This window comes from Chaetodon trifascialis, chromosome 9 (genome assembly GCF_039877785.1).
Source record: "Chaetodon trifascialis isolate fChaTrf1 chromosome 9, fChaTrf1.hap1, whole genome shotgun sequence".
Lineage (NCBI taxonomy): Eukaryota > Metazoa > Chordata > Actinopteri > Chaetodontiformes > Chaetodontidae > Chaetodon > Chaetodon trifascialis.
Window position 1 is genome coordinate 24438602 of NC_092064.1, and position 26228 is coordinate 24464829.

The 26228-nt window shown below is 42.7% G+C and overlaps 1 protein-coding gene across 4 annotated transcripts in view; it reads left to right on the forward strand.

Annotated features, from left to right (window-relative positions):
• The window catches only part of nbeab (neurobeachin b), a 182779-nt gene that overhangs the window by 66242 nt on the left and 90309 nt on the right, over positions 1-26228 (forward strand). For 2 of the 4 annotated variants that reach the window (XM_070970886.1, XM_070970888.1), the window contains exons 14-32: positions 3077-3156; positions 4163-4225; positions 4600-4697; positions 5153-5245; positions 6668-6776; positions 6878-6959; positions 7063-7186; positions 7962-8154; positions 8312-9313; positions 10146-10363; positions 10638-10791; positions 11699-11879; positions 12898-13025; positions 13362-13469; positions 13869-14037; positions 15759-16197; positions 23007-23164; positions 24555-24678; positions 25505-25624. In XM_070970886.1, coding sequence (XP_070826987.1) covers positions 3077-3156; positions 4163-4225; positions 4600-4697; positions 5153-5245; positions 6668-6776; positions 6878-6959; positions 7063-7186; positions 7962-8154; positions 8312-9313; positions 10146-10363; positions 10638-10791; positions 11699-11879; positions 12898-13025; positions 13362-13469; positions 13869-14037; positions 15759-16197; positions 23007-23164; positions 24555-24678; positions 25505-25624 — 3643 coding nt within the window. The remainder of the gene's footprint in view (positions 1-3076; positions 3157-4162; positions 4226-4599; positions 4698-5152; positions 5246-6667; positions 6777-6877; positions 6960-7062; positions 7187-7961; positions 8155-8311; positions 9314-10145; positions 10364-10637; positions 10792-11698; positions 11880-12897; positions 13026-13361; positions 13470-13868; positions 14038-15758; positions 16198-23006; positions 23165-24554; positions 24679-25504; positions 25625-26228) is intronic. The other 2 variants (XM_070970889.1, XM_070970890.1) reach the window with 1 other exon arrangement.

Below are 26228 nucleotides of genomic sequence, written 5' to 3' on the forward strand. Positions count from 1 at the left end.
GTTGATTTGGCAGCTCAGTTTTCTCTCGGTCCTTCTGAATTGAGAAATGACCAAACAAAGACACATATGAAGAGGGAGAGAGCCAAGCACATAATGAAGTGTTCAATTACAGGGACACAGAAGACATTTAAAACGGTGCTCCTCCAGCTACTGGCTCTGTTTCTGGAAGCGGCTCCTCTTTTTATTATCCACAGGTCTTAATAGAGAGTGCTATCAAATTGAAGCCATGTATCATTCGGTTATGCGCAGAATCACTGCAGGCACTCAACGACAGATGCCCATTGCTCAACTTTTGTCAGTCTGTGAAATGTCCCCACAAGCCAGCACATAATCTGTCTCAATCTCCGCCTCTCTCCCTTTGTCTCTGTCTGTGCTCTGCTTCTGTTTTACCAAATAATGAGTAATGAGATGGGCAGTTAGCAAAGCTGTTTGGTCAGTCACCACTTTCAGTTCGAGCTGGTTCTGTCTCGTGCCATTACAGGAGAATTCACCAGTGACAGATATGTGGGTGCTTCAGAGGAATTATCTGATCGAGGCTTGTGGTTGGTTAGATTTTTTGTGTGCCTTCATTTTGATGTATTAATCTGATATAAGACATAAATTACTGATCACAGGGAAGTCAGGGAATAAGTTGGCACACGCATGCTCTCTCTCTCTTTTTTTTAACTGTGCCTTGCTTCATATTTATGCACAAAAACCAGTGGAAACCAGTTATCGCTGCTGCAATTACAAACACTTGTTGCTTTTGAGGTTTTTTTAAAAATCATAATCATCTAATCAAACAGCGAGTGAATATTTAATAATTCTTCTTTTCTATTCAAAGGTTTGTACAAATACACAGGACGCATACTATTGTATATGCTGTGACTTTATTATCGTCGGTCATAAGCAGAAATAAGATTCCCACATTAATCACGTGGACATAAATTGTTTTTCAATGGACTCCTTCTCCTTGTGCCCTTGGGATGCAGGAAGCAAAGCAATATGCGAATGAGAAACAAGAGCTGTGCGGAGCTGCTGAGCATAATTGGTCGTGAATAACTTGCATGCAGTGGCTGCGGTAATAATGTTCTTATCATCCCTTCCATGTCAGGCACTGCCCCTGCACTGGGTTTTCCTCTCTCACTCTATTAATCAGTGTCTGGATGCAGCAGCACTCACCATCGTCCTGCAACCTCAGGGAGCCCCATCATTGATTGCACTGACTGGCTGTTGGAGCAGCAGGATGGTCAGGTGTCTGCTGCCGTTGTATCTGTCATCGTGGCACTGTCCCCGTTTCAAGTGAACATGTGTCTAGCCAAGGTGGAGGTTGGAGTTTATCAGAGCTGAGAACAGAAGAAAAAGACGTTGGCAAAGTGACCAGTTTTCTCTGACAGGCTTTTGCTGATGTGTTTGGCCCAGTCATTTAATATTTCTGCAAATGGAAAAGATTTTGTCAGTGTGTTTACATTTGTCTTGCTGCACTGAATGAATAAGATACGAATGAATGCATGCCAGGTTTTACCTTTGTGCTACAGTGATAGTGCTGCTAATCTTAAGGGGATTTTGTTCGTATTATTATTATTGTATTGTATTGTAATGTATGCCATATCCGGTATTTGCTGATGTGTCTGACTGAATAGCTCTGTGTTTTATTGATCTGCCTGTTGCTGCAGCCCATTAGTGAGCTTACTGAGTGCATGTGCAAACACCTTTTGGTTAAAAACAAAAGAGTTCAGCATACTGAATGGGATCTGGTCATGCCGAAATTAATTCTTGTGCCAACAAAACCAATACAACAGCAGCAGCGCTGTTATGTGACAGTTAATCAATGCTCTCTGTTATATCCTGTCATTTGTCTTTATTTGCACAACACACCTACACCTTCTGACAGCGTTTGGCCTGTCAGATTTTAAATGAGGATAGGAATGGATTGCAAAATGAGTCTAACTCAGTGGTTCCCAAATTGGTCTTGCAAGGCCTGTTTGATGCTATTGGGTGTAAAACTTTTTTCCCATTATTTTTTTAATATATAGTAGGCCTGTATGTCAGCATTTCATTCATTGCTGTGAAGAAAATTAATGATTTTTTTTTTTTTTGAAGTTTTGGTGATTTATTTATAAGATATGAACTTATGAGAAGCACAAGCTGTGCTGATTGCCTTTATTCTCTTCTAAACAGCCTTGTCTTGTATAAGAAAAGTACAAAGTTTAAACAACCAAAGAGCTAATAGCACAAGGGCCAAGTGTCAGAGAGAAGAAAACAGCCTGTTAATTATGTATGATTGTTCAAAATTGAAAAAATACAGTAACACAGACTGAGAACTGCATAAAAACTTCTTAAAAATATCTATCAATATTTCCAGGAAATAATCCTCTCAAAATGCTCGTTTTGCTCAAAATTCCTGCAGTTAGTGAGTTTACTCTTTAAGTTAATTGTGCATTTCATCATTTGTTCTGTACGGTTATTGTTATGCATCGAATATGATATGAAATATCCATAAAATGTGTCGCTTAGTCAGCGGCTGTTTACTTAACGACAGTAAACTGGTTCCAGAAGGAAAAAGGTGGGAAACTGCTGATCTAACTTCAGAGTGCCAAAGTGACCTGAAGTTGGTTCAGGCATTCTGGGTAGTTTTAATGAGATGTTGGCCGGTGTGACGGGCAGGTGTGACTATGGTGACCTTGGGCTGGCTGCCTGGGTGCTACCGGGATACACAGAGACTCTGGATGCAGCATGACTGATGAATACATTTGGGTTTAATACACAATAGTCCCCCTCCTAAAATGTATTTTCTGCATTGTTTGATGCACACATTTAAGGTGGATCCAGTGCATCAGTACAAAGCTGACGATAGAGTGAAGGAATCTGCAGATGTCCCTGTTTTTTCTGCTTTTTTCAAAAGCTCATGGAGGCGAATGCAAGACATCAACAAGAGAAATATTTCATTAGCCGTCAAAAAAACATGAAAAAGTAACTAGATCATGAAAATAAACCAAGGATAAAATTGCGGGTAAAAACAAAAATATAGAGGGGACAGGAAAGATATCTTACTTGGTTCCAGTTTCATTGCTTCTCTCACTCTCTCCATCTGCAGATGGTCCAAGGCCGACCCAGAAAGAAATAATTTCTCTGCGGGCGTTCATGCTTCTCTTCCTCAAGCAACTCATCCTGAAGGTATATCCCACCTGTCTTCATGCCTCGCAGCCCCTCACATGGCTTGATTTTGAGCTGCGGGGAGAAAATATGGGGATCGTCAAGTCTCCCTGCGTTATCCTTTAAAACGTTCTGCCGGTCTGCTCTGTAATAAATTCAGAGCTTTTTATTTATTTATTACTTTTTCTAGGAAGCGTGCCTGGAAGAAAACCAGTTGTGCTGAAAGTAATTTAATGAATTCATTAGTCAGTCAAGCGAAAATTAATAAATGACAGTTTTGATCATTATTTAATCATTTAACATTTGATGCTTCCAGCTTTTTAAATGAGACAAATTGATGATGATTTTCTTTGCTTCTGTTAATTCTAATTGACTCCCTCTTGGCTTCCTGACTTTATCAAACAAAGTTAGCCCTGATAAGTTGTCCCTTTCGGCTCTGGAATTGTGTGACAGGTATTTGTTGTAATTTTGTCGTTTTACTGACTAAATCGATTCAACTGTTTAAAAGATAAATGATAAACTCATCAGAAACAACAGCATTAGAGCGCCAGGCTACATAGTACACTTTTGATTAGTTTCTTTTAATGTTTTCATGCCGCACAGTTTCAATCAGTGCATTGCTGTCCACATCCCAGCATGCCATTATCTCTGCAGATAATTCAATTCCGCATGCTGCAGCAGGTTTTCCAGGGCATGGCAGAAAAAAGAGGAATTTTTAACACTGGACAGAAAACAGGCTTGGCACACAAGGCAAATACGACTTACCTAGCTGTTCAGTCTGTATTGTTGTAGAAACCTAAATCTTTAATTAATTGCACATCCAATCTAAGCACAACAATGACGATCAACACACTGGAGGCCAAAACACCTTCATTTCAACTGTACCAAACTGAAAAATACTGTGATGCTTTTTGCCAGAATATACAGCAGACTGTTCTGTACCTTAGTAACGCTCTGACCCTTCTCCACTGATTTGCCCTGACATCATTTCATTGTTCACCTGTCTTTTATGTGTGCATTCTTTCAGGATCGAGGTGTGAAGGAGGATGAGCTGCAGAGCATCCTGAACTATTTGTTAACAATGCATGAGGTACCTGAGATTCTGCCCCTGCTCCAAGTGAATTCACTCAGTGTATTAGTTTGCCACTTTGTTGCACTATAAGCTAGAAGGTTACATTTCATCTTCACAGTCGGTATTCTAGGAGAAGTTTATTTTTTCCTGCCCAGCAAGATGAATGAATCGCTTCGGTTAGCAATGGCCAGCCACTGCCCCTGCACTATTGTAAGGTGTACCAGGGCCCCAGGTGTATTCTGCAATCGCAGGTGATAAAATTGCAAGGCACATACATTATGTGTGCTGCAGTAGCACTTACAGAGTCTTAGCAAAGAACAACGACAGCATTTTTCCCTTTTCACAAGCTTGTTTTTCTCTATCGTCATCTGTCTCTCGTGGTTTGTGTGCAGGATGAGAATCTGCATGACGTGTTGCAGCTGGTAGTAGCCCTCATGTCAGAGCATCCAGCGTCCATGATCCCTGCTTTTGACCAGAGAAATGGAATACGGTAAGCCCCTCAGGGGAAGACACAATCCCTTCACTCTTCAGGCAAAGGAAGAGGTGATCTCACAAAATAAAACTTAGCGCCTAACACTTGTGCTATTGCTGTGTGCCTATGAGACACGTGAATAATTCATAAGTTCAGTGAGAAAAAAAACTGCATGGAGAGGTAACAATATTAACATGTTGATTTCATAGTATGCCATGGATGAGCAAACTTACCCCATGTGATCCTATAAAATATAGATGCACACACTGTAGCACTGCTTGTGAGCTTTAAGGACTTCACTGTGGAAAGGCTGCTGCTTTCATTGGAGCATTCATTTAATGCTCATGTAAATTCTCCCTGAAAGAAAGTGGTTGTCAGCTAACCAGTGCAGGGCCTTTTCATCAACAGTGCTTTACTTCCTTCTGTCAAGACAGTGCGCTGTTGCCAGCTTTCACTGCTTGTGTCTATTGCAGGGTAATCTACAAGCTCATGGCCTCTAAGAGTGAGAGCATTCGAGTACAATCCCTCAAAGTCCTTGGGTACTTCCTCAAGCACTTGGGCCACAAGTAAGTAACCCATTCCAATAGCTCTGTCGTAGACTGTAATTACACACTTTAAGTGTTTGTATACTGGGTAGTCTTAAGATTAATGGATCGTCAGATGTCTGTAGCGTGTCTAATGCTGTTATCTACTCTGTTTTGTCATCCCTGCAATGACAGGGTTAACATCATTACGATAGGCTATTAGGTTAGAAACTGAAAATTCATAAATCAGGCTTTACATTCAGAGAGATGATTCATCCGGGCCTGCCACTCCTTTGAAAAAGTGCACAATTAGAAGAGCCAAAAAACTTTTGACTGCATGCCAGTTTTGCAAATTAGGGTGCACGTCTTTGTCGAACACCTGAATTCCTGGCATTGTGCCCTAAAACCATTACTTCACACACAAGAATGGTGGAAGAGGTCCAAGTTACTGTCCCGCAGACTGAAATAAATAATAAAACAGGTACTAGGATGTCAGCATATCCTCTGTATGCTGCACATCGGAGAGGCGAGAGGAGATAATGCCTGTGGGTGGAGAGCCTGTGATTCAAAATGCAGGATGCAGAGGATTTTGCTGCGCTCGCAATGGAGGGGCACCAGGTGTTGTGGTGTTACTGGTGCCTGCAGAATGGAGGGAAAGGGCAGCCATAAGCTCATGCTAGACTGCCCCAGGCACAAGTGGAAGGCCTATATCCTCCAGGGATGTGAGGGCTTCATGAAAGCCTGCCTTTCAGCCCTCAATTTAATAGCTTTCATACATTTTAAAGCACCATCGTAGTTCTATTAGCTCTACTGCAGCACATGAAGAATTAAACATGTTTCCTCCACACTCTGGTGATTTTATTGCTTTTGATAATTGACAGTGTGTCTTCATTTTAATGTCTTATTTAGACAATTTAAACACTCAATGCTAAATTGCTGTACCTTGTTGGTCGTTCTACCTCAGCTTGCTGTGCATCATCAATCTGCACTTTTCTCCCAAATTTCCATATTTATACGGTTGTGAGAAATACTACTTGTCTCCTAAGTGTCCAATTTGCCAGCTTCTGCAAAATACAAAAAAAATTGCAGACTTATTAGGAAAGTCCAGCTCTTCTCGAGGCAGTGGCAGCAGCTTTGGCATCGCTTCCTGACAGCAGTCCTTATGCTGTTTGCAGAAGTATTTTGTCACTGTTGAACCCATTCACCTGTGGTATGCCTCTGTAATATCTTGGAGCCATTCCTAGTGACAGGCTGTCTTCGTTATCCTACACACCTCCAACAAAATTCCCCCAATTTATGACAGCAGGCAGTTCCTGGCACTTGTCTCCAGAGCCCAGCTCCCTGTGGGTGAGAATGGGGAAGCAGGCTGACGGCACTCACTGATCCTTTCAGTAGCTTAGGGAGCTCTAAATAAGGCACTTTGCCGTTATGTCTGTGTGCGTGTTTGTGTGTGTTTATCCACAGGAGGAAGGTGGAGATCATGCACACACACAGCCTCTTTACTCTGCTGGGAGAGAGGCTCATGCTGCACACCAACACTGTGACCGTGACGACCTACAACACTCTGTACGAGGTAACAAAGCGTTTCTCTCTCAAATGTCCCAACATTGCTGCACCATTGGTCTCTTTGTACAGAATGTGTGACCGATGTCTTCTCACCGCTCCCCGCGCCAGATTCTGACAGAGCAGGTGTGCACGCAGGTAGTTCACAAACCCCATCCTGAGCCCGACGCCACTGTCAAGATTCAGAACCCAAGTAAGCCTGTTATGTGCCACATTGGAGTTTATTCTCTCTGAAGCACTCGGTTCTCCAGTAAAATTGAGAATGTGTTTATATGTTTGCGTGCATGTGATATCAGTGATTCTCAAGGTGGTAGCCACGTTATTGAAGAACTCCGCCCCCAGCACGGAGCCGATGGAGGTTCGGCGGCTCTTCCTCTCAGACATGATCAAACTGTTCAGCAACAGCCGAGAGAACAGACGGTGAGCCGAACTTAAACCGCCTCTTTCTCAGCCACTCTTTCAATTATTGTCCTGATTTATGTATTAAAGAAAGAGAGAACAGACACACTATTCCTCCTCCTCGCGCCCTGTTAAATAGACTTATATTGATGCTAAATCATCCATAGACGTGCACATGTTCTCCAGCAGATGTTTCTGTGACAGATTTGACAGTTGCTCATTCCTGCTTTCTCTCTTCTTCACTCTCACGCCCAGTCTCTCCTTCTGACAGACACACTTTAAAACTATGCAATTAAATTAGAAGTCTTGGGAAACCACTGACCTAAATCAATAACATAATTAGCTGAAAATTAATAGGCTGAAAGTGCTTAGTCAAGTCACACTGTTGAACTGAAAAAAAAAACCCCAAAAAAACACTTAATTGGTTTTCAGTTGCTTTCCCCTTTTCTATGTTGGCCGTCATTTTGTTTCGTGAGTTACTGCTGCCAAATAAACAAAAAAAACTAGTATATGAACGGCCAAATGATCAAGACAGTCTGTTGTAATGTGAATAACAAAATGCCAAATAGCGTCTGTATCTTCTTTTCACACAAAGAAAGGAGGAACAGAAAGAATAATTATCCTAAAACACGTTTAACTTTGATGGAAAAACTTAAAGTAGAATGTTGAAAATGATTCTGTTTGCCATCAAAATCAAATATAAATGTTAAACTTGCTAAAGATAAAAAGACTTAAATGACTCACACGTATTATCTGGCTCGTGTAAGGCATGTTTTACTTGTTGATCGTGCTGCAGGTGTCTGCTTCAGTGCTCCGTATGGCAGGACTGGATGTTTTCTCTTGGCTACATCAACCCTAAAAACTCTGAGGAACAGAAGATCACTGAGATGGTGTACAACATCTTTCGTATCCTGCTCTACCATGCCATCAAGTATGAGTGGGGAGGATGGCGCGTGTGGGTGGACACACTCTCCATAGCCCACTCTAAGGTGAGTACTGTACTGTGCAACAAAGAGGAAACACTGACCTCTGCTGTTGAGCCAGACATTTCTACCTATTTTGTCTAAACTGTTAAGCTTCTTCTAAACTGATCTTCACCTCATGAATATGTGGCTAACATGGTCTGTAACACTGCCCTTGTTATAGGTGACATATGAGGCACATAAGGAGTACTTGGCTAAGATGTATGAGGAGTATCAGCGTCAGGAGGAGGAGAATATTAAGAAAGGGAAGAAGGGTTTCGTCAGCACCATCTCTGGTCTGTCTGCACAGGCCTCTGGCATCAAGGGCGTGATTGAGATCAGAGAAATGGACGATAACTCCCAGACACCTGAGAGTGAGAAGGACTATGAGAGCGCAGACTCGCACAACCTGCTGGCTGAAGGGAAGGGGCCCGAAGAGGGTCTCAGAGGAACAGAGGGTACGGTAGATGGGGTCAAGGTTGAAGTTCACGACCTTCTGGTGGACATCAAGGCTGAAAAGGTGGAGGCTACTGAGGTTAAGCTGGATGATATGGACTTGTCCTCTGAAACTCTGGGAGTATCTGAGAATGGAGCACTGGTGGAGGTGGATTCTCTGTTGGATAATGTTTATTGTGCTGCTGTGGAAAAGCTCAGCAGTAATGTTAGCAGTGGGTTGTTGCCAAAAGGCAGCATGGATGACCAAAATGCACCTCCTCTCATTACTCTTGAAGATGACAAAAACACCATCCCTAATAGCAACAATTTTCTGTTCAGCAAGGTGGCAGGCATGGAGGATAAGCTACTGCCTGATCTCAGTCCAGCTGAGCCTCTGGTCCTGCCCAGCCCAGAGCCTCCAGTGCACACCAGTGCCAGTGTTGAACTGGGCCTTCTCGCACACATGACCGGCAGTTCTGAGCTCGGCTCCTTACCCAGTATCCTGGAGAAGGATGAGTTTGAACTACAGGCAGCCCTGGAAGGCATCAGCTCTGTGGCTGGTAGCGAGGCTGAGGCCTCCTCCAAAAGCCCAGAGGTCACTGAGGGCCGAGCTGCAGCGGCATCTGAAGGGGACCCCTTGACTGTTAAGACCAGCAGTGCAGCAGATGCAGCAAGCAACAATTCTGACACAGAGAGATCAGATGATGGCAAAGACAAGGAGAAGAAGATTCAGACAACAGCCACCACACAGGTTTGACCAAAGTGAAATCATCATTGATGTAAATGAGTTACCCGGTAATATCCAAAAGACAGTTTTCCCATTTTTAGACTTTCTTGTAACAGAAATAGTGGAAGTTCATTAGATTCAAGAAAACAGTAAAGCTTAGCCAGAGGGAAAAATAACCACAGACAATCATTGCCATTGTGATGTTGTGTTGACCTTTAGTGAACAGTTCTATATTAACAAACCCATAGGGATCATTCCCTCGCCCAACTCTGGTTGTAATGGGGGCAGAATGGCCTGGTGTGCATCAGGCAACATCCCTCTGAGACTCAGAAAAGTGGGCTGCTGGAATAGTTGAATGAGCCAACAGCAGGGCAGAAATAGACAAAGTATTACTCTGCAACGATCGCCTGGGATTTGTTCATTGCTCCCCTCCTCTCATATGAGCTGTGCTCTTTTCAGAGGTCAGAGTCTTTTGCCTAGACTGGGTCACTGATGGGGGACCAGTGGGAGGCTGGGTTTATTTTTAAGCTTTTCTCTGCTGTTGCATAATTGCTCATGTTCAATTCATCACTGCTGCTTTTTAAACAGGCTTTTTTTTGCAGGACTTTGCTGACTCATTCATCTTACATTTAGAGGTTGCATTGAGTATTTTTCCTCTACCTGCAGGAAGGAGGGGGTTATTTGAGGACTGACTTTATTCTGGCAATTCATCATTCTTAGTGAATAGTTTGACAGCAGCATTATATCTCATTAAGGGTGCACTATTGATCTTGACAGAAGAATATGATTAGCAACTAGTCTGTAAACAGGATCTCATGACTTTACGTTTTATACTGATTAATTGGTGTCCTATCAGAGTCTGCATGGCCGACTAGCCGCTCAGATGGAGAGGGACATACGTGTGGACTTGGGGTTCAGGGGGATGCCCATGACGGAGGAACAGCGACGTCAGTTCAGTCCCGGCCCACGCACCACCATGTTCCGCATCCCAGAGTTCAAATGGTCAGCCATGCACCAGAGGCTGCTCACTGACCTGCTGTTTGCACTGGAGAGTGACGTCCATGTCTGGAGGAGGTGTGTGAAGTGTTTTATGTGTGCTTGAAAGAGACAGAGAGGGAGGCTGAGCATGCTGCTTGTAGTGATTACTCAGATTGTCCTTCCATGTCAGACCTAACACATAATTTTACTGTTATCTCGAGACATTTATTGACTGAGGTGCCTTTTTTAATTTTGCATATGCAGAAAATAAATCTTCTTAGTTAAATTCACAGAAAAAATGTCATATTTATATGAGGTGAAAAATGCTCGTACCCATAATGATCCAGTTCTTTCCCTCCTTCTCCTGCAGCCACTCCACCAAATCTGTCATGGACTTTGTTAATAGCAATGAGAACATCATTTTTGTCCACAACACTATCCACCTCATCTCACAAATGGTGGACAACATCATTATCGCTTGTGGAGGGATCTTGCCCCTTTTGTCAGCGGCCACCTCTCCTTCTGTAAGTGTGCCTCACTCTCCTCACTGTAGAGGAATATCGCCATCTAGTGGTAGTTTATTACAACCGCCTGTTCTATGGTTGTCTGTCTTTACTACCGGTGGGAAATGTGACTTGTTTGCGTTTATTGATTGGGGCCACCTTGATTTGCTCAGCTTCACTTTACTACAATTAATGCTGACGACATCAATTGGGTACAATTTCATATGTTTGTAATTAACTTCCCTGTGTGTCATTGACGGTTACTTTTATCAGTCTGCTATAATTCTAAGATTTAATTTGCAGGCTTGAACTGAAATTGATTTTAATCATCTTTTGTTCATTTTTTCTGTGCATAGCTCGAGTGCCAAGGTTATTATTTACAGGATGTAATTTTAATCTGTCTCTCTTAATTTCACACTGTATTCACAGCCCATTTGTGCTTAATACTCATTACATAGATCTGAAAGTGCACTGATGCAGATGGAATCCTTCTCAGATATTTTCCTCAGAAAATCTCTCCATGTTCCAGCACAAAGGAAAGGGCAGCTAACAGAAAAGTACATTCTTTGGCTCATCGCCTCATTTGTTTTGGATAGTCAGGTGAAATCAGATTAAACCCTCTACTAATTTCTACAACTGTGTAATTTATCCCTGCTTCTTCAGAGATGGAGCACGACCCTACTCATCCTCACATTATAATAATAAGCCCCCTCCTCCTGAACGGTGTCTCAGTGGCTGCTCCTGAATTCTGCAGCACCCACTGTGTTTATATGTCTAATGTGACCCTCTTTCCATCTTCTCTTGCATGCATCCGTTAAAACATAATGTTTTATTCACAACTGCAGAATATGAGAATGTGGCATAGACGATATTGTACACGAGCACTTTTGTTTTATATGACTGGTGTCTTCCTCGTTGCTTGTGCAAGACGGAGCTGGACAACATCGAGGCCACACAGGGCATGTCCTCGGAGACCGCCGTCACCTTCCTGTCCCGTCTCATGGTTATGGTAGACGTGTTGGTGTTCTCGAGCTCCCTCAACTTCAGTGAGATTGAGGCTGAGAAGAACATGTCATCTGGCGGCCTGATGCGTCAGTGCCTCAGACTTGGTAAGATCACGATTGTGTGTTCGCTGTCGTGATGTGAGTGTCAGTCAGTGCGGTGGGGAAGTAAAATAATGGCAGTGTTTTTAAGTGGGTTTCGGGAGGTGAGCCGCATCTTTTGCCAGTTGCACTGGAAAATTGATAAGCTGGAAAATGCCATGACAATATTCTCTTCACACACTCTAATAATTCTAATCCCTGAAAATCCTCTGTTTGATCAGCGAAGCTAATTAATTTAAGAGTCCTTTGCTAATTGTGTACTAAATTGGAGAATGTGCAGGGTTTTGCTGCTGTAGAAAAGGACAGGATCACAATTTTGGAGTTTATAACAAGGAGAGTCAATCATTTGCAGTGCAAATGGGTACTCTTTGCAAATGGTAGCCTTTTGTGTTTGTCATTGGTGTGTCCCATAGGACTCCACGGTCCTCTCTGTCCTTGTGTGTGTTTGAATGTGTACAGAATAGAGATTTTTTTTTTTTCTGTTTTATATTTTACACTTGAATGCAAAGTAGAGGACTGCTACAGTATATTCAGAAATGGTGAATTGTGAGAATTGTTAGAATTAATTTTTTCTAGTAGATGTATTTTATACATAAAGGAAGCATAGAAAATGTGTGTATGTGTGCGTCTTTGTCTCAGCATGTGAGTGTATCTGTTTCTATATCTGTTTGCGCTTGTAGGTGTGTGTGTGTGTGTGTGTGTGTGTATGTGTGTGTGCACGAGTCTGTGTTTGCCACATTGTTGACTCCAAGTTGGCTCTGGGGGATGGGAAATAGCCTTCAGACTTCACAGTGTCCTTGTTGCAAACATACAGTCTCTCATCACTGGCTTCAGTGTGAAATCAGTCTGGCTGCTGATTTTACTCCCGGCTTCTGTCCTGGCAGCGTGGAACAAATAGTCATCAGAGATAACTGATTCGTTTTAAAGAGGTCATGAATGTTATCGACATTTAATTTCCATTTAACTCTGAAATAAAAGCCTATTTGTATGCTGTGTGTGTGTGTGTGCGTGTGTGTACATACAGTGTGTTGTGTGGCTGTTAGGAACTGTCTGGAGTGCAGGCAGAGACACAGAGACAGGGGAAATAAGTCTTCCATTCCCAACAACCACAAGACTCAGGAAATGCTGCTAAATGCTGTGACTTCCAGCAAGGTAGGATGTGATGTCATAGCTTCGCGTTCAGTGCCCCGACTTGCAAATACCATCTATGCAATGCATTTACCAGTGCGAAACATTGCCCCATGCTTGTGATGTGACCTGAGTGTTGACGTGGAATACATTTTTTCCTATTGTAAATGCCACTAATACTCCCTGTTGTGCTAAATGAGTGTTTGTATACTACCTTACAAATGCTGACAAATTTTTTGGTTCAATATCAGTCATTTCTGAATCCTTCAAATTAAATAAAAAGAAAGTAGCAAAAATGTGTTTAATGGAGCTTTGAATGAACAGGGTAGCATGTCATATTGTGTTATCTTTCTGCTTTAGACAGCCATAGAGACTGTCCCTAGTAACCTGTCTCCCATCAAGGACCCTGATCGCCTTCTGCAGGATGTGGACATCAATCGGCTGCGTGCTGTGGTGTTCCGTGATGTGGTGAGTGCAGGAGTATGCGTGTGTGTATGTGTATGTGTAGGACGTGTATGCGCACAGCATGCATGTGTTTGTGACAAAGACTTGAGAGGATGGAAATAGGATTTTTTTTTTTTTTTGGCAGACAAACAGGTGTGCAATCTAACACCCTTCAGTTAACAGGTGAAACGCCAAAGGTGCCCTTGTCCACTGAGCTGCAGTCTGTTGAACACAAGCCCACTAAATTTGAATGGATATAACTCAAAGCAAGTATTAGAAGTATTTTAGAAAATACTTTGAATGTATTTTCATGCTCTATGCAAGGTGCTTTTGCTCTGAGAGAACCATTTCAGGCAGCATTGTGTGAAATGGGATTGTCTGAATAAGAGACTGGCGTAACCATATTGTGATGCCTCTCCACAGGATGACAGTAAACAGGCCCAGTTCCTGGCGTTAGCTGTGGTGTACTTCATCTCTGTCCTCATGGTCTCCAAGTACCGTGACATCCTGGAGCCCCAACGTGAAACTGTCAGGATAAGCAGCCAGTCAGGCCGCAGCATCCGTCAGGAGATCAACTCACCAACCAGCACAGGTGTTGACAGCTGTGCCCTACCCCTCTTACATCCATTCTTCCTGCCCACTAATCTTAGCTTGTGGTGACTGTGTCAGATATAAATGAATGTTAAGTGTTTTAGGTCCATTCTGATACACTGCTGCCAGCTCCTTCAGTATAATAGCAGGGATACCCTGCCTGCACTCTCCTGGCTCACATATGATTTATTCATGAGCTCTGCTAATTGCACCGCACAGAATTAACTGTGGAGACCGGAGCTAGAGATGGTAGCTGTGAACGTGAATAGGCTTCATCGTTCTCTATGAAATGAAAGGTAGTATTTGCCTCAAGTCATAAATCATACATTAAGTCACATGAATCAGTTGCTGCCAACAAAGGTTTAACACAATGTCTGCTGCAGTGCCAACTTGCTATTATGAGATGCACCAGTGAGCATACTTCATCAGCTTCCATTCAGACAAAAGGTTTAAGTGAATAAAAGAAACAAGAGGAGGAGGAGAGAGGCCAAATGAAATATGAAAGTGTTATATTGAAGAGCTCAGAACCCACAGAGAATAAAGAAAGAAAAGATGAGCAGTGAGAAGTTGAAAGATGAGAAAGCAGCAGCATGCTGACCAACTACTGTGGGTTTTTGGGGCAGTGGAGCCAGGCTTGCTATTTTCAGCCCCATCTGTCAGTGCCCATTAGGCAAGCAATCCACCAGAGGAGAATGGGATCATAGAGGTTGCTGGGAGGAGAGAGGCACACTGCCGCCTTCATAAATTTCACCAGAAAATGGGGGAATTTTCCAGAAGGCATGTGGCAGACGATTGTCTGATGGACCAGGAAGCCAGACGACTTGCTGGCTAAATCAGGCCCTGCTGACCTTGTTAGGGGGCATGTGATGAATATTAATATGGCCTGCCTTGCATGTAGGTAACCACTGGGTCAGGGTGGGCAAAAATTAGACTAGAAAGGCACCTCTGCCCAGTTTCAGGGGAAATCAGTATTTACTGGGTCAAGTTGATCACTGTATAGAGAATGCATTTTCAGATATATTCTTGGTTCATGCATATGGAGTGTATAGTATATTACGTACCAGAATAATGGAGCAACTATCTGACTCCTCTGTCACAGTTTCAAATAATTTAAATAGATGTGCCTCCCAGGGCTTCAGGCTGCAGGAAGGTGAAGAAAAGGATTCATGTTTTATTAGCATAGAAAGAGAATAACCAAGAGATAATCTCACCAGAGGATCAGAGCTTCTGGAGAGAGATCTAAGAAGCTGCGTTGCCACATGGCTCTTTCTTCACATGCTAAATTTACTCTTTGAGCAGGAACGTAAAGCCAGCTCTGAAATGCAATTTTAGTCATTAGCCTTGGTATCAAATTATTTCATTTTAAATCCCCATTTCTTACGTCTCTTGTCAAATATTTTTGTGTTATCTTAGTAGGCAAATAGAAAGACTCATTATGATGAGAGTCTGATATATATAGTGTAGGGTTTGACTGAAATTGTTAGAATAATTATTTGATTGATTTAATCACTGAACTAATCTATCCAGCAAAAGCTTAAACTATTTCAAACTGTCAACGCTTGTTTATTCTTTTAATCTTAAGTATTTTTTGACTGAAAAAGAATAATGAAACAGTGAAAAGTGAAGAATTATTAGATACATTTTGCATTTGTGTAGATATATTTGACTGTGGTTAACGGTACCTGTCACTCTGTCTTTTCTGTGTTTGTGTGTGTTCTACAGAAACACCCCTAGTGTTTGACAGCAGCAAAGACCATCCCGCACCATCAGAAGGCATCCACATGGACAGCACCCTTCCCCACACAGACTCTGGTATCGGAGAGGAGCAGGTAGCCAGCATCCTGAACGGGTCTGACCTGGACCACAGCACAGGAGGGCCGGACGCCATGAGGGAGCTCATATCTACACTGTCCTCAGAGGTGAAGAAGTCCCAGGACAGTCTGTCTGAATCACCCAGCATGGAGGCGCTGAAATTGTCCTCCTCTATGATCAGCATTAGCCAGCCCAAAAGGGGCATCAATGTGAAGGAGATTCTGAAGAGCCTGGTGGCAGCTCCAGTGGAGGGCATGGAGGCTGGGCTGGAGCCTGTGGCTTACCCAGACCCCACTGCCAAGGCCCAGGCGCAGGCCATGCTGCCCATGCAGTTTCACTCCTTTGACAGGTGAGGAAGTGATATTGTTTTGTTTTGTTTTTTGTTAAAAAAAACTGTATCAGAGGTTTTACAGGTTTTACTACAAATTACGTATATTTTATGTCACCATTTTGCAATCCCTGTTGTTATTGCTGATGTATTTTTCCAACCATTCCAAGCATCCATTGGATTCTAGTTATTTTTTACAGTATAAAAGTCAATTGAAAAATCCAAAAATGTTCTCTTCATTTTTTAGCAAAGTCACATTATCATTAAAAAACAATTATAATGTAACTAAAAAAAATGCAGACTTGGATTGAGTTGACTGGGATGGATTACACACATGAAGACCCTGCTGATAGAATTCCACTCCTTGCTGAAATGGTAGAAAACATATCTTAAAAATCCAAACTATACAACCTGCAGGTTTATATTGTTCTTAAAAAAAAGGAAAGGCAAAGCAAACTTTGTTAAAGCCAAAAACAAACAGTATAAAGTAACAAAAAAAAAAAAAACTATATTATTGTAGGTTTGACTGTATCATTCTCAGAAAATATAGCCTGCAATCACTTCATGCCATAAAAGATTTGTGCCTGTGCGTCAGTGCTATCACTCATGTGACCGTAACGTCAGTTAATCCTCTTGGTTTATCTTAGTTATCCAGTATACCACTAATGGTTTTTAAGCAGCATGCGACACATTATTCATTTCAGACCACTTGTATTGTGCTCATCCCCCACGGCAAAGAATTCCAGTGTTTGAAAAGGTCTCTGAAGCACTGTGGCGCTGTTGCGGTTTATTTACATTCCTGGATCAGATAAAACCACACAGTAATCTGTCTGGATTTGGGGAGTTTACAAACCTGCTCCTGCAGGGATTTCAAGCTTCAGCTCCCCCCGATCCCTGTCCCCTATGGTGGGTAAAGTTTTGAAAATCATAATTTTTCTGAAAGCTGTTTGATTTGTTTTAGCACAAACAAAAACTTGTCCTGTCCTCTGGACACCCCTGATTTGGAAGAGTTTTCGTATGTGTCTGTGTAATCACTGCCAGGCCCCAGAGAGACAGCAGAGGACACACTGAGTCAGGAGGCACAATGGGGCCTCCCTTCTTTTTAATGCATACTGCTGCTGCTGGTGAGCCTGATGAATAGGGGAGAAGATGGAGGAGTATGTGAGGAGAGGACGGCTGAGAGGGTGGGGGTCTCCAGGGCGTTGATGACAGATTAAACAGAAGCGGCCTCACGCCACACCGCGGCCGGCCCTGTCGCCCTCACCGCTCACACCAGTAATGGGAACTGGCAGCCTGAAATGAGTCGCCAAAGCAAAGAGTATTATTTTTGAAATGCTTTCACACAAACCCTCCTGACCACATATACAACTTTTTCTCATGCTTTTCATGTCACTCCCCCTCCATCCTCCATTTGCTGTGTCTAATTGTTTGCCACCTGCCAGCGAAATGAGCTGCCAGACATGGACAGGCCTTTCATTTGTCTGTCAGGGCGGCAATAGATTGGGAGTGACAACATCAAAAAAAAGAAAAAAGGAGAGAAAAAATGGCTTTAAGTGGAGTGCACAGGGGCAGTCGTCGCAGAGGCCCCTCTACCAAAGACTTTCATAGAGGAGGGGTTTAAATTGCTTAACATCCAGATTTCCGCTCGACCAGATGGGAATACAGTACTTTATCTTCTTTAATCCTTAACTTCCTCCCTTTCCTCCTCTCATTCCCAAAAAGTCTCCAACTTAGCTCTTCGAGATTTTGTTTGTCCTTAAATGTTTGCTATTTCCCATGATGCAGAGCAATGATAATTGGTTTTAATTGAATTTGCGAGTGGAATGTAAGCACATTTCCTCTGTATCATCCTAGTATTCCTGAATAAAGCACTATTAGATCCCATCTATTGGATTTATAAAGGAAACATTTCTTTGGTTATACTTAACACGCAGTCGTCTCCCACAGCCGCAGACCTCATTAATATTAATTCTGAAATTAATCCTTGCTTTATTCTCTGCAACTCAATTAAGACAATCCTATTAATAAGATATGTGCTAGATAATCTATAAATGATTCATGAGCACTCCACTAATTAATTATTCATTAAAAGAGGTTCATGCTTTATCAACATCCTGTAGATCTAATGTAATGCCCCAGCTATGCCAGCTGTGCAAGAGCAGGCAGGCCTCTGCTGGAAGATGCAAGGAAGGGATGAATTTAGAAAGCAAGATTAAATTCATGCCCAGTTCTGACAATCAAAACATGCTAGTGATGTTCTGATATCTGTCAATGGGATTTCACAGGGGAGAGCAGCGCAGAGATCTGCTAAATAAATGATACTTGTCATCAGTGTTCTTCAGAGCACAGCTGTATCTCTAGAGATAATACTTTGGTAGGCTTTCAAGTTCTTCTATGACTCTCTCAGACTCCCCTGTGTGATTTTAGTTGATTCTGATCTGTGAAGTTTCAAAAAGGGTATTTTACAACTATTTTTGGTATTTTATTCCTGTTAGGTGGCTGTCAACCAGGCAACGGTGTGTATATAATATAATCTACTTTTTATATATTCTATCCATAGAGAGAAACTCCAGAGCTCACTTACATAAAACATCATAGCGTCAATAATTTTGAGAGGTCATTTGAGGAGTAGAAAAGGACGTGAGGTGAATTACTGAAGAGCCTTAAAAACAGGATTCCAGCATGTTTTAGTTCATTTAGGAGATAGACTGTGGAGATATACAGTAATGGCAACATAAAACAGTAAAAGTCTGTGTTGTTTTGTTGAGGGAGGATTTCTGGGGATTTGCTGCAGATGACAGCAGGCTTAGCTCGCACCAGAGCAGAGGCCTGGCCTGTGTCACCCAGAGTAACTGCCGGAGATTGGACAAGACATTATCTGGCACCCTCACTAACCCAAAGGCCAACGGCAGACCTGATAAGGACAAGCTTTCCTTCTCTTTCCTGACAGGGAGCTCTTGCATGGCCGAGTTCACTGCATCATCTTTAATCCTTGGCCAATCAGATTGTGTGTGATCGGAGGTCTGGTGCGTTAGTGGGTGTGTCTGCTATCATTCGGCATTACATGAGGTCACAAGTGTATCTTTCATCCTAAGCCTCCACAGGCCTTTCTTTATATGTTTCATTCATGACTCTGCCCCATTCTCCTTTGTGATCTTTTGTACAGTAGCCACTACGGAAAACCATTACAACAACATCTCACCATCACTACATAATATCCACCGTCTGTTCTGTGTTTTGTGCTTGTTGCCAAGAACCACATCAAGAGCTGTGTTATCGGTTGATGCTGGAAAAGCATTGATCAGCTAGAGTGATCCTACCTTTGGAAACTTCAGTGTATGGGTATTTGATATGCTGTCATTAATATGATTAAAACATTCTACACTAAACCATTTGCAGCTTTCATGACAGTTAATTTCCTCCTTCTCCTCCGTTTAGAATACGTTGTAGACAACAGGACCCACTCAGTCTGATGCTTTTCATTCTCGCTATTGAGCCTTTGGCACAAACTGTAAGAGAGGACAAGTTTTTTTTTTTCATTCAACAAAGCCGTTTTATCTTCATATGCAGATGATATTTTATGATTTTTTTAAAAATATTTCCCCCAAATACTTGATCTCTCTTAAGAGCTTAGTCGACTCTCCACATGCGAAATGAATTGGAAGAAGACCGCATTCCTTCTTCTCAACTCCGTTGCGAAAGATGAGCTGCTGGTTATGGCTGTGCCTGTGTTTAATTAAAATACAGCCAATGCTAGAAAAGACTGTCCACAGGAATTTTCATATTATTGTTAAATCTATAAATATCTTTTTCTGGTTGGATATCTATTATAAAAAAATGCCATTCTTTCCATTGAACATCTTTTTAGTTCAGTGCTCTTTTTTCTGACCTCCTATTGGCTACTGGGAAATCTCCAGTACATAATTTCACTGTATTGGAAGGGAAAAAGTAAAGAATTAAATCAGCAATAATGTGTTGCAGATGCAGAATGTTTTCAAGCTTAGGCTGATCCATAAGTGTAAGTGTCCCAGAACACCATGGGCCAAAGACTGATGATGGACTTGTGGTGGTGGTCAGCAGATCTGCAGCCACATGTCTTGGACAGTCGAGTGATGAGACTAGCAGAGCTGTCAGCTGATCACCACCAGGTGGGGTTGGATCAGATGGCAGGGTCACTGCTGGAGGCCTGAAGCTTTGGTGGCCCCTAAAGCAAAAGAGGACTTCAGGGAGGCGTCTCAAAAGTTTCAGACTTTTTCAGACTCTGGCAGAACTACTGACCCTGACTGAGGATTTTGTTGAGCTGTGGGAAGTCCAGTTTGAGGAAAACCTGAGTTTGGAGACCCAGAGACAGGCTCACCCATGCCCATGACCTTCAGCATGCACTAGGGCTGTTTGCAGTCGAGTGTGAAGCAGTCAGGATGTGAGTCAGCACCAGAAAATAGTTGATTGCTCCCTCTCGGTTGGGAGTGAGATGCTGCCCTGAGTGAAGAGGTTTAAGTATCTCAGGGTCTTGTTCATGAGTACGTGAACTGGTGCGACACAGGGTTAGAGAATAGGATGTCAGATACAACCGCTTCCTCCTTAGTGTGGCTCGGCTAACCCTTAGAAACAGTGTAAGGACCCTGGATATCCAGAGGGAGGTCGTGGTAGAGCTACTGCATTGAAAGGAGCCAGTTGAGGAGGTAAGGGATCTGATCAGAGTGCTTCCTTGGTGCCTTCTTTTATAGATGTTCTGGGCATGCCCAGCTGGTAGGAGACCCCAGGGTAGACCCAGAACACAGTAGAGAGATTATGTATCTAATCCACCTTGTGAACATCCAGGATGCCCCAGGAGGAGCTGGGGGGGGGGAATGTCTGGATTACCTTGCTTAGCCTGCTGCCACCATCACTCGACCCACAGATAAGCAGCAGAAAATGGATGAATGAACTACTCACCAGCAACATTAAACAGGGCTATTATAGACACCCCTGAGGCTTGGAGAGGTTATATACAGTACCATAGGCATGGCACAAGGCTGTATTCTCTGGATGAGTTTCTCTTGGTTATTATCTTTTCTATATTAGAAATTTCTGTAATATTTAAGCGAGTGGGGAGATGTCTTCCACCGTATACTTGAGTACGTTTGTATCTAGGTATGAATGCATGTGGTACATTTTGAATTAGTGTTTATGTCCAGGTGTACGTGTGGTGTGCGTATGCTTGCATATACAGTATGTAAATATCCATGCTACTGTAAGTAGATTTTTAAATTGGACTGGGCACATAGTGTATGTTCACATTTGTTTGTTTGTTTTTTCTTCATTAAACCTTTTTTAAAATCTTGAAGGGAAAACTTTTTGACTTCATATGCACATTATTCATTTTATTTTGACTTTCCAATTTAGTACCATCTCTTGCTTTTCTACTTTTAAGTTTCTGTTTCTCAAAAGAAAAGAAAAAATAGAAATACAAAGTCATCTATGTAGTAACATAATATAAAAACTGCTGTGTGTATAAGCCATAATCCACAAATATGTCTAACACTCTACATGTACTCTGTCAAAGCCAGATGCTGCTCTGTGTGTCTGCAGAGTAAATGCCGAATAGAAAGGCCTTGAATCTAATGCTCAATGAGCCGTAGTTCTGTCAGTTCAAACACAGACGGTAGCTATGCAAATGCATGTCAGCAACAACTGCCAAGTTGCTCCTGGAGAGCCTCTCATTAGGGTCCGGGATGTTCTCAGCTCTTGCGAGCAAAGCAGAGAGCAGCAGAGGGCCAACAGTGGCAAGAGCAGATGTAAGGAAAAGTGTGATGGCTGGCAGGCTGGCCGGCTGCCCTCAGGTTTATTTACCTAAGCCACTTATGTTCGTGTGTGTGTGTGTGTGTGTGTGTGTGTGTGTGTGTGTGTGTGTGTGTGTGTGTGTGTGTGTGTGTGTGTGTGTGTGTGTGTGTGTGTGTGTGTGTGTGTGTGTGTGTGTGTGTGTGTGTGTGTGTGTGTGTGTGTGTGTGTGTGTGTATATTTGCATTTGCATTTGCATTTGCATTGCATGCGTTATACTGAAAGATGGAGTTACAGTTCAGGATGTTTACCTTTCAGAATGTTCTGACTAACATCTGGGCAACCTCAACATGGCCGGGCCTGAGATCAGAGACAGTGACACTGAAGTTATTAGCATTCTCCTTTTTTCCTCTAAAACGTAAATTCATTTTATTTTGTCCACTATGGTCTTGGTATTTAAGAAAGACAGATTCAAAAAATCAGTTGAATCAAAAGTCATGGAAATTCTGCGTATTTTGTTCTAAGACCAGGGCTGAAAAGCCTCTGCTGGCTTTACTGAAAACTTTATCATGACCGCTTCTGTCCTTAAGCTAACCTGCTATGTGGCTAATTTAATCTTAACTTCTGGTCCCAGACAAACTCCAACTCTCAGCTATTGGGCTCACTGTAACCTTCTGACAAAACAGAAAAGTGTATTTCAGCCATAATTGTAGCCCACGTGTCTTTTTTTGTCAGGGGCCATAAGTGAGAGTTTATGAATAATGCTATGAAGTTATCACACATTGAGTCTGCAGTTACCACCTGCACTCTAGAGGGTTTTAGTGTCTTTCTTAAGGGTAATTTGGCAGGGAAGATGCTTGCTAAAGAGAGAGAGCATAAACCCACAACCTCCAGCTTTTCCTCATCACTGTGCAGCTCTGCCACCCTTATTGCATCCATTTTGTGTTTGATGTTTACTCTGCAGCAGTATCGTCTTACTATGTGAACTCTGTTGAATTTCTGTTTCATACGTTGCAGCTGTTTTTCTGTGCATATGTGAATGAAGCATATTGAGTGTGTGTTTGGTGTAGGAGTGTAGTGGTCCCTGTGAAGAAAACCTCCCCTGGCAGCCTGGCAGTTAACACAGTGGGAAGCAGCAGCAGCACCTCTGCTGGGCTGACAGCTGGCAGCACCCCCAACATCTTTGCTGCCGCCTCTGCGACCCCCAAAAGCATGATCAATACCACGGGTAGGTCACGCACAAGGTTACTGAAATATGTTTACACTGTTAAAATACTGCAGTTAGCCTTGGTAATGTGGCTCGCTTGCAAATAACACTACTTTAGAGCAATTTGAGTAATTGCGGTTTATCTTAATGACCCAGTCTGTTTTTTTTCTTGCTTTGATGCTGTTCCAAGAATAGAAACAAAGGTTTTCCCCTCTGCTGCATCATGTGATCCTGTATGTCTGTGCAGGGCCCTGTTCTCACCACTAGGTGGCCCTCTTTACCTTGCTATAGTCCCTATCGGTGCACTGCTGAATAGAAACTCGTCCTTCAGCCTCTAGGATTCCTCCTGATACACCCGAATCAAGTGTTAATCTGCAACCTGGATTATAGAATTGAACAAATACCTCCACATTTGTGCAGAGGTTGTACACATACCTTTGCTGTGGAGTGTGTGTTCCTGTCTGACTGACTGCGTGCCCTCTCTCCCTCCCCCTGCTGTCACGTTGCCTGTCCCTGGGCTCTGCTGCATTGAGCCGGTTCCACCTCAGGGCTCCTGTCGTCTGGACCTCTGAAAGGACCCACTTAACACCAAAAACCATTAGGAGCTCCAACACCTTTTTAATGTGCTCCATTAAAAAAAAACTTTCCCTCTCCTCTCTGAGCCCCTCTGCAGGAATGTGAGAAATGTATCCGAGTCAAAGTGTGCTTTCAGCTCAAGCCAGAGACTCTCACCCAGACCCCATGATCTCACTCACCCTGGTTTTAACCTCTCACACGGACAGTTAGAGTGATTTTAAACTTGCGCTTGTGCTGCCAAGATGATGTGACTCAGGGCTCACCTTGACATTACAGTCTACCCTAATTTTGGTTTCACATATAAAAATTTGACTCGGATGCTGATTCTTCATTTTTTTCGTCCTATAAGCAAAATAGCTCCATGTGTTGCTGCTGGCACCGGTTTGAACAACCAGTTTAGTTGCACTTGGATTCAGTTCAGAGATTTGGCGCGCAGTTTGACCATGTTGTCATTTGTTTGACGTGGCTGAGATTTGCACTGACTGTTGAAGTCCACTGTCAGCTGCTGGACTGCCGCTGGTTTTATAACTTCCCATTCTTTTTTTTTTTCCTTCTCCTTTCAGTGATTTAAGTCTGCCTCTGGAAGTGACCCTGAGATATAATTTCAGCCAACATAGCATTTTATTTTTTAAGTTTCATTATGACATCCAATTTTTGACAACATAACCAAAGTAGTATTAAAAAACTTAAAATATATTTTACTTAAAATTTTCATAACCCAAAAGTCAACCCTCATCCCTCGGTAAAATTATGTATTAGATCTCATTTTTATTTGATTATATTATTAAGGACGTACATATTTGTAATTAATTGCTTCTGTTGGTCTTCCCTGCAGGAGCCACTGACGCAGCCCCCTCTACCACCTCTTCCTCTAACTTTGTCAACGGAGCCACCAGTAAGAATCTGCCGGCGGTGCAGACGGTGGCCCCCATGCCCGAAGACACGGCAGAAAACATGAGGTACAACAGAGCCCTCTGTGTTCACGCATGCTCGTGTTTCCTGCGTTGGTAAATTGACTTAAGTTGAACTGTGCGACTGCATGTAAAGTCTCACACGCAAAGGGTTTGTGTGAAGCTTAATTTCCACATTTCTTAAAACGATTATTATTTGTTGATGTTTTTGCTTTCCTTTGAACTGATTCATTTCACCTGCTCTGGTTCGGTGCATAACTACGACGTCTGCATGCTCACCTTTAATAAACGGTGGTTTATTTATTTTGGTAAATTCAGACATTTTCTTTGTCTCTACGTAGTCAAAACAAAATACCACAAATAAAACGAAGCCATTTTTTTTTCCTACGGCAGAGTTTGCCATAATTGTTTGTGTGTATCTGTGTGTGTATCTTGCTGTGACCTTGGCTCATCTTCCTCACTTGCTCTAATAGTTTGTGACAGAGGTCCTTAGTTCTGCTCTTCCACTGACTGCTGAGCCCAGGTCTTTCTCCAGAGTCTCTCTCTCTCTCTCTGCTTCAGTGTGTTCTGCTAGAGGAATAGAGATTCAGTTTCCATGGCAGCAGTAACCGACATCACTTAGTCTAATTGTGAAGTCAATAATAGTACTATCTCTCTGCAGAGCCGGCGGATGCCGAACTTATATTTTAGATGAGGGGAAAAAATACCTCCAACCTGAATTTCCTGCTCTGGTCTACTGAAAATTACAAGTGAATATGATCAGAATTTTGTAATTAGTTAATGAGCCCAACAGTTAAGCCACCAAACAACATGAAGCACTACTGCCTGTGGTGTAATTTTTCGTTTCTCTCTCCATTTTCTCTCTCCATTTCAGTGCCTTTTGTGAAGTGGACCAGTGTCCACTGCGCGAGGGGCTGACACCTCCTGAGCTCAAACCCTTTAGCTCCCTGACAGGATTACAGGCAGCCTCCAGAGGTGCAGGCCAGTGTCTTAGGCAAGAACTTTTCTGTTAGCCACCTAGACCCCTTACACCCTGCTTTTTATGCTAGTGTGTCACCCCTCTGCTGTGTTTTCCCAGGGAGCTGAAAGGCAGATTACACGACACACACATGCAAGGAACACTACAAATCCAAAACCAAGACATATCCTCTCTCCTCTCTCTCTGTGGGTCTCTCTATCCCGCTGCTTTCTGCCCATCATAGCTGGGAAAACAAGCCTCTACTCTCCTCATGTTGCCTAGTATCTGTGTGTGTACACATAGCAGCACAGAGATATGTTGTAGCTTGAGTCGTATCTCTGCTCGTATACAGTCTGAGTTGTATGGCTGCATGACTCCAGCTCACAGTTTCTTGGAGGTGCTCAGATAATGTCAGGCCACAGCATGTAGTGTGTGTGTAGACGATAAGAAACTTCTCTGTGCAGTGTTGAACAGCTGTGATCCCATGTGCAAGCCTGGTAACAGGCCACAACAAAGAATGCAAACAACTGCTGATAAATTTTCTTTCAATGCAAAAAAAAAAAAAATGTGTTAACGTGATTTTTAATGAAATAAAATCTATTCTTCTGTAAAATCTTCAGCTCTCCGGTAATAGCAACCA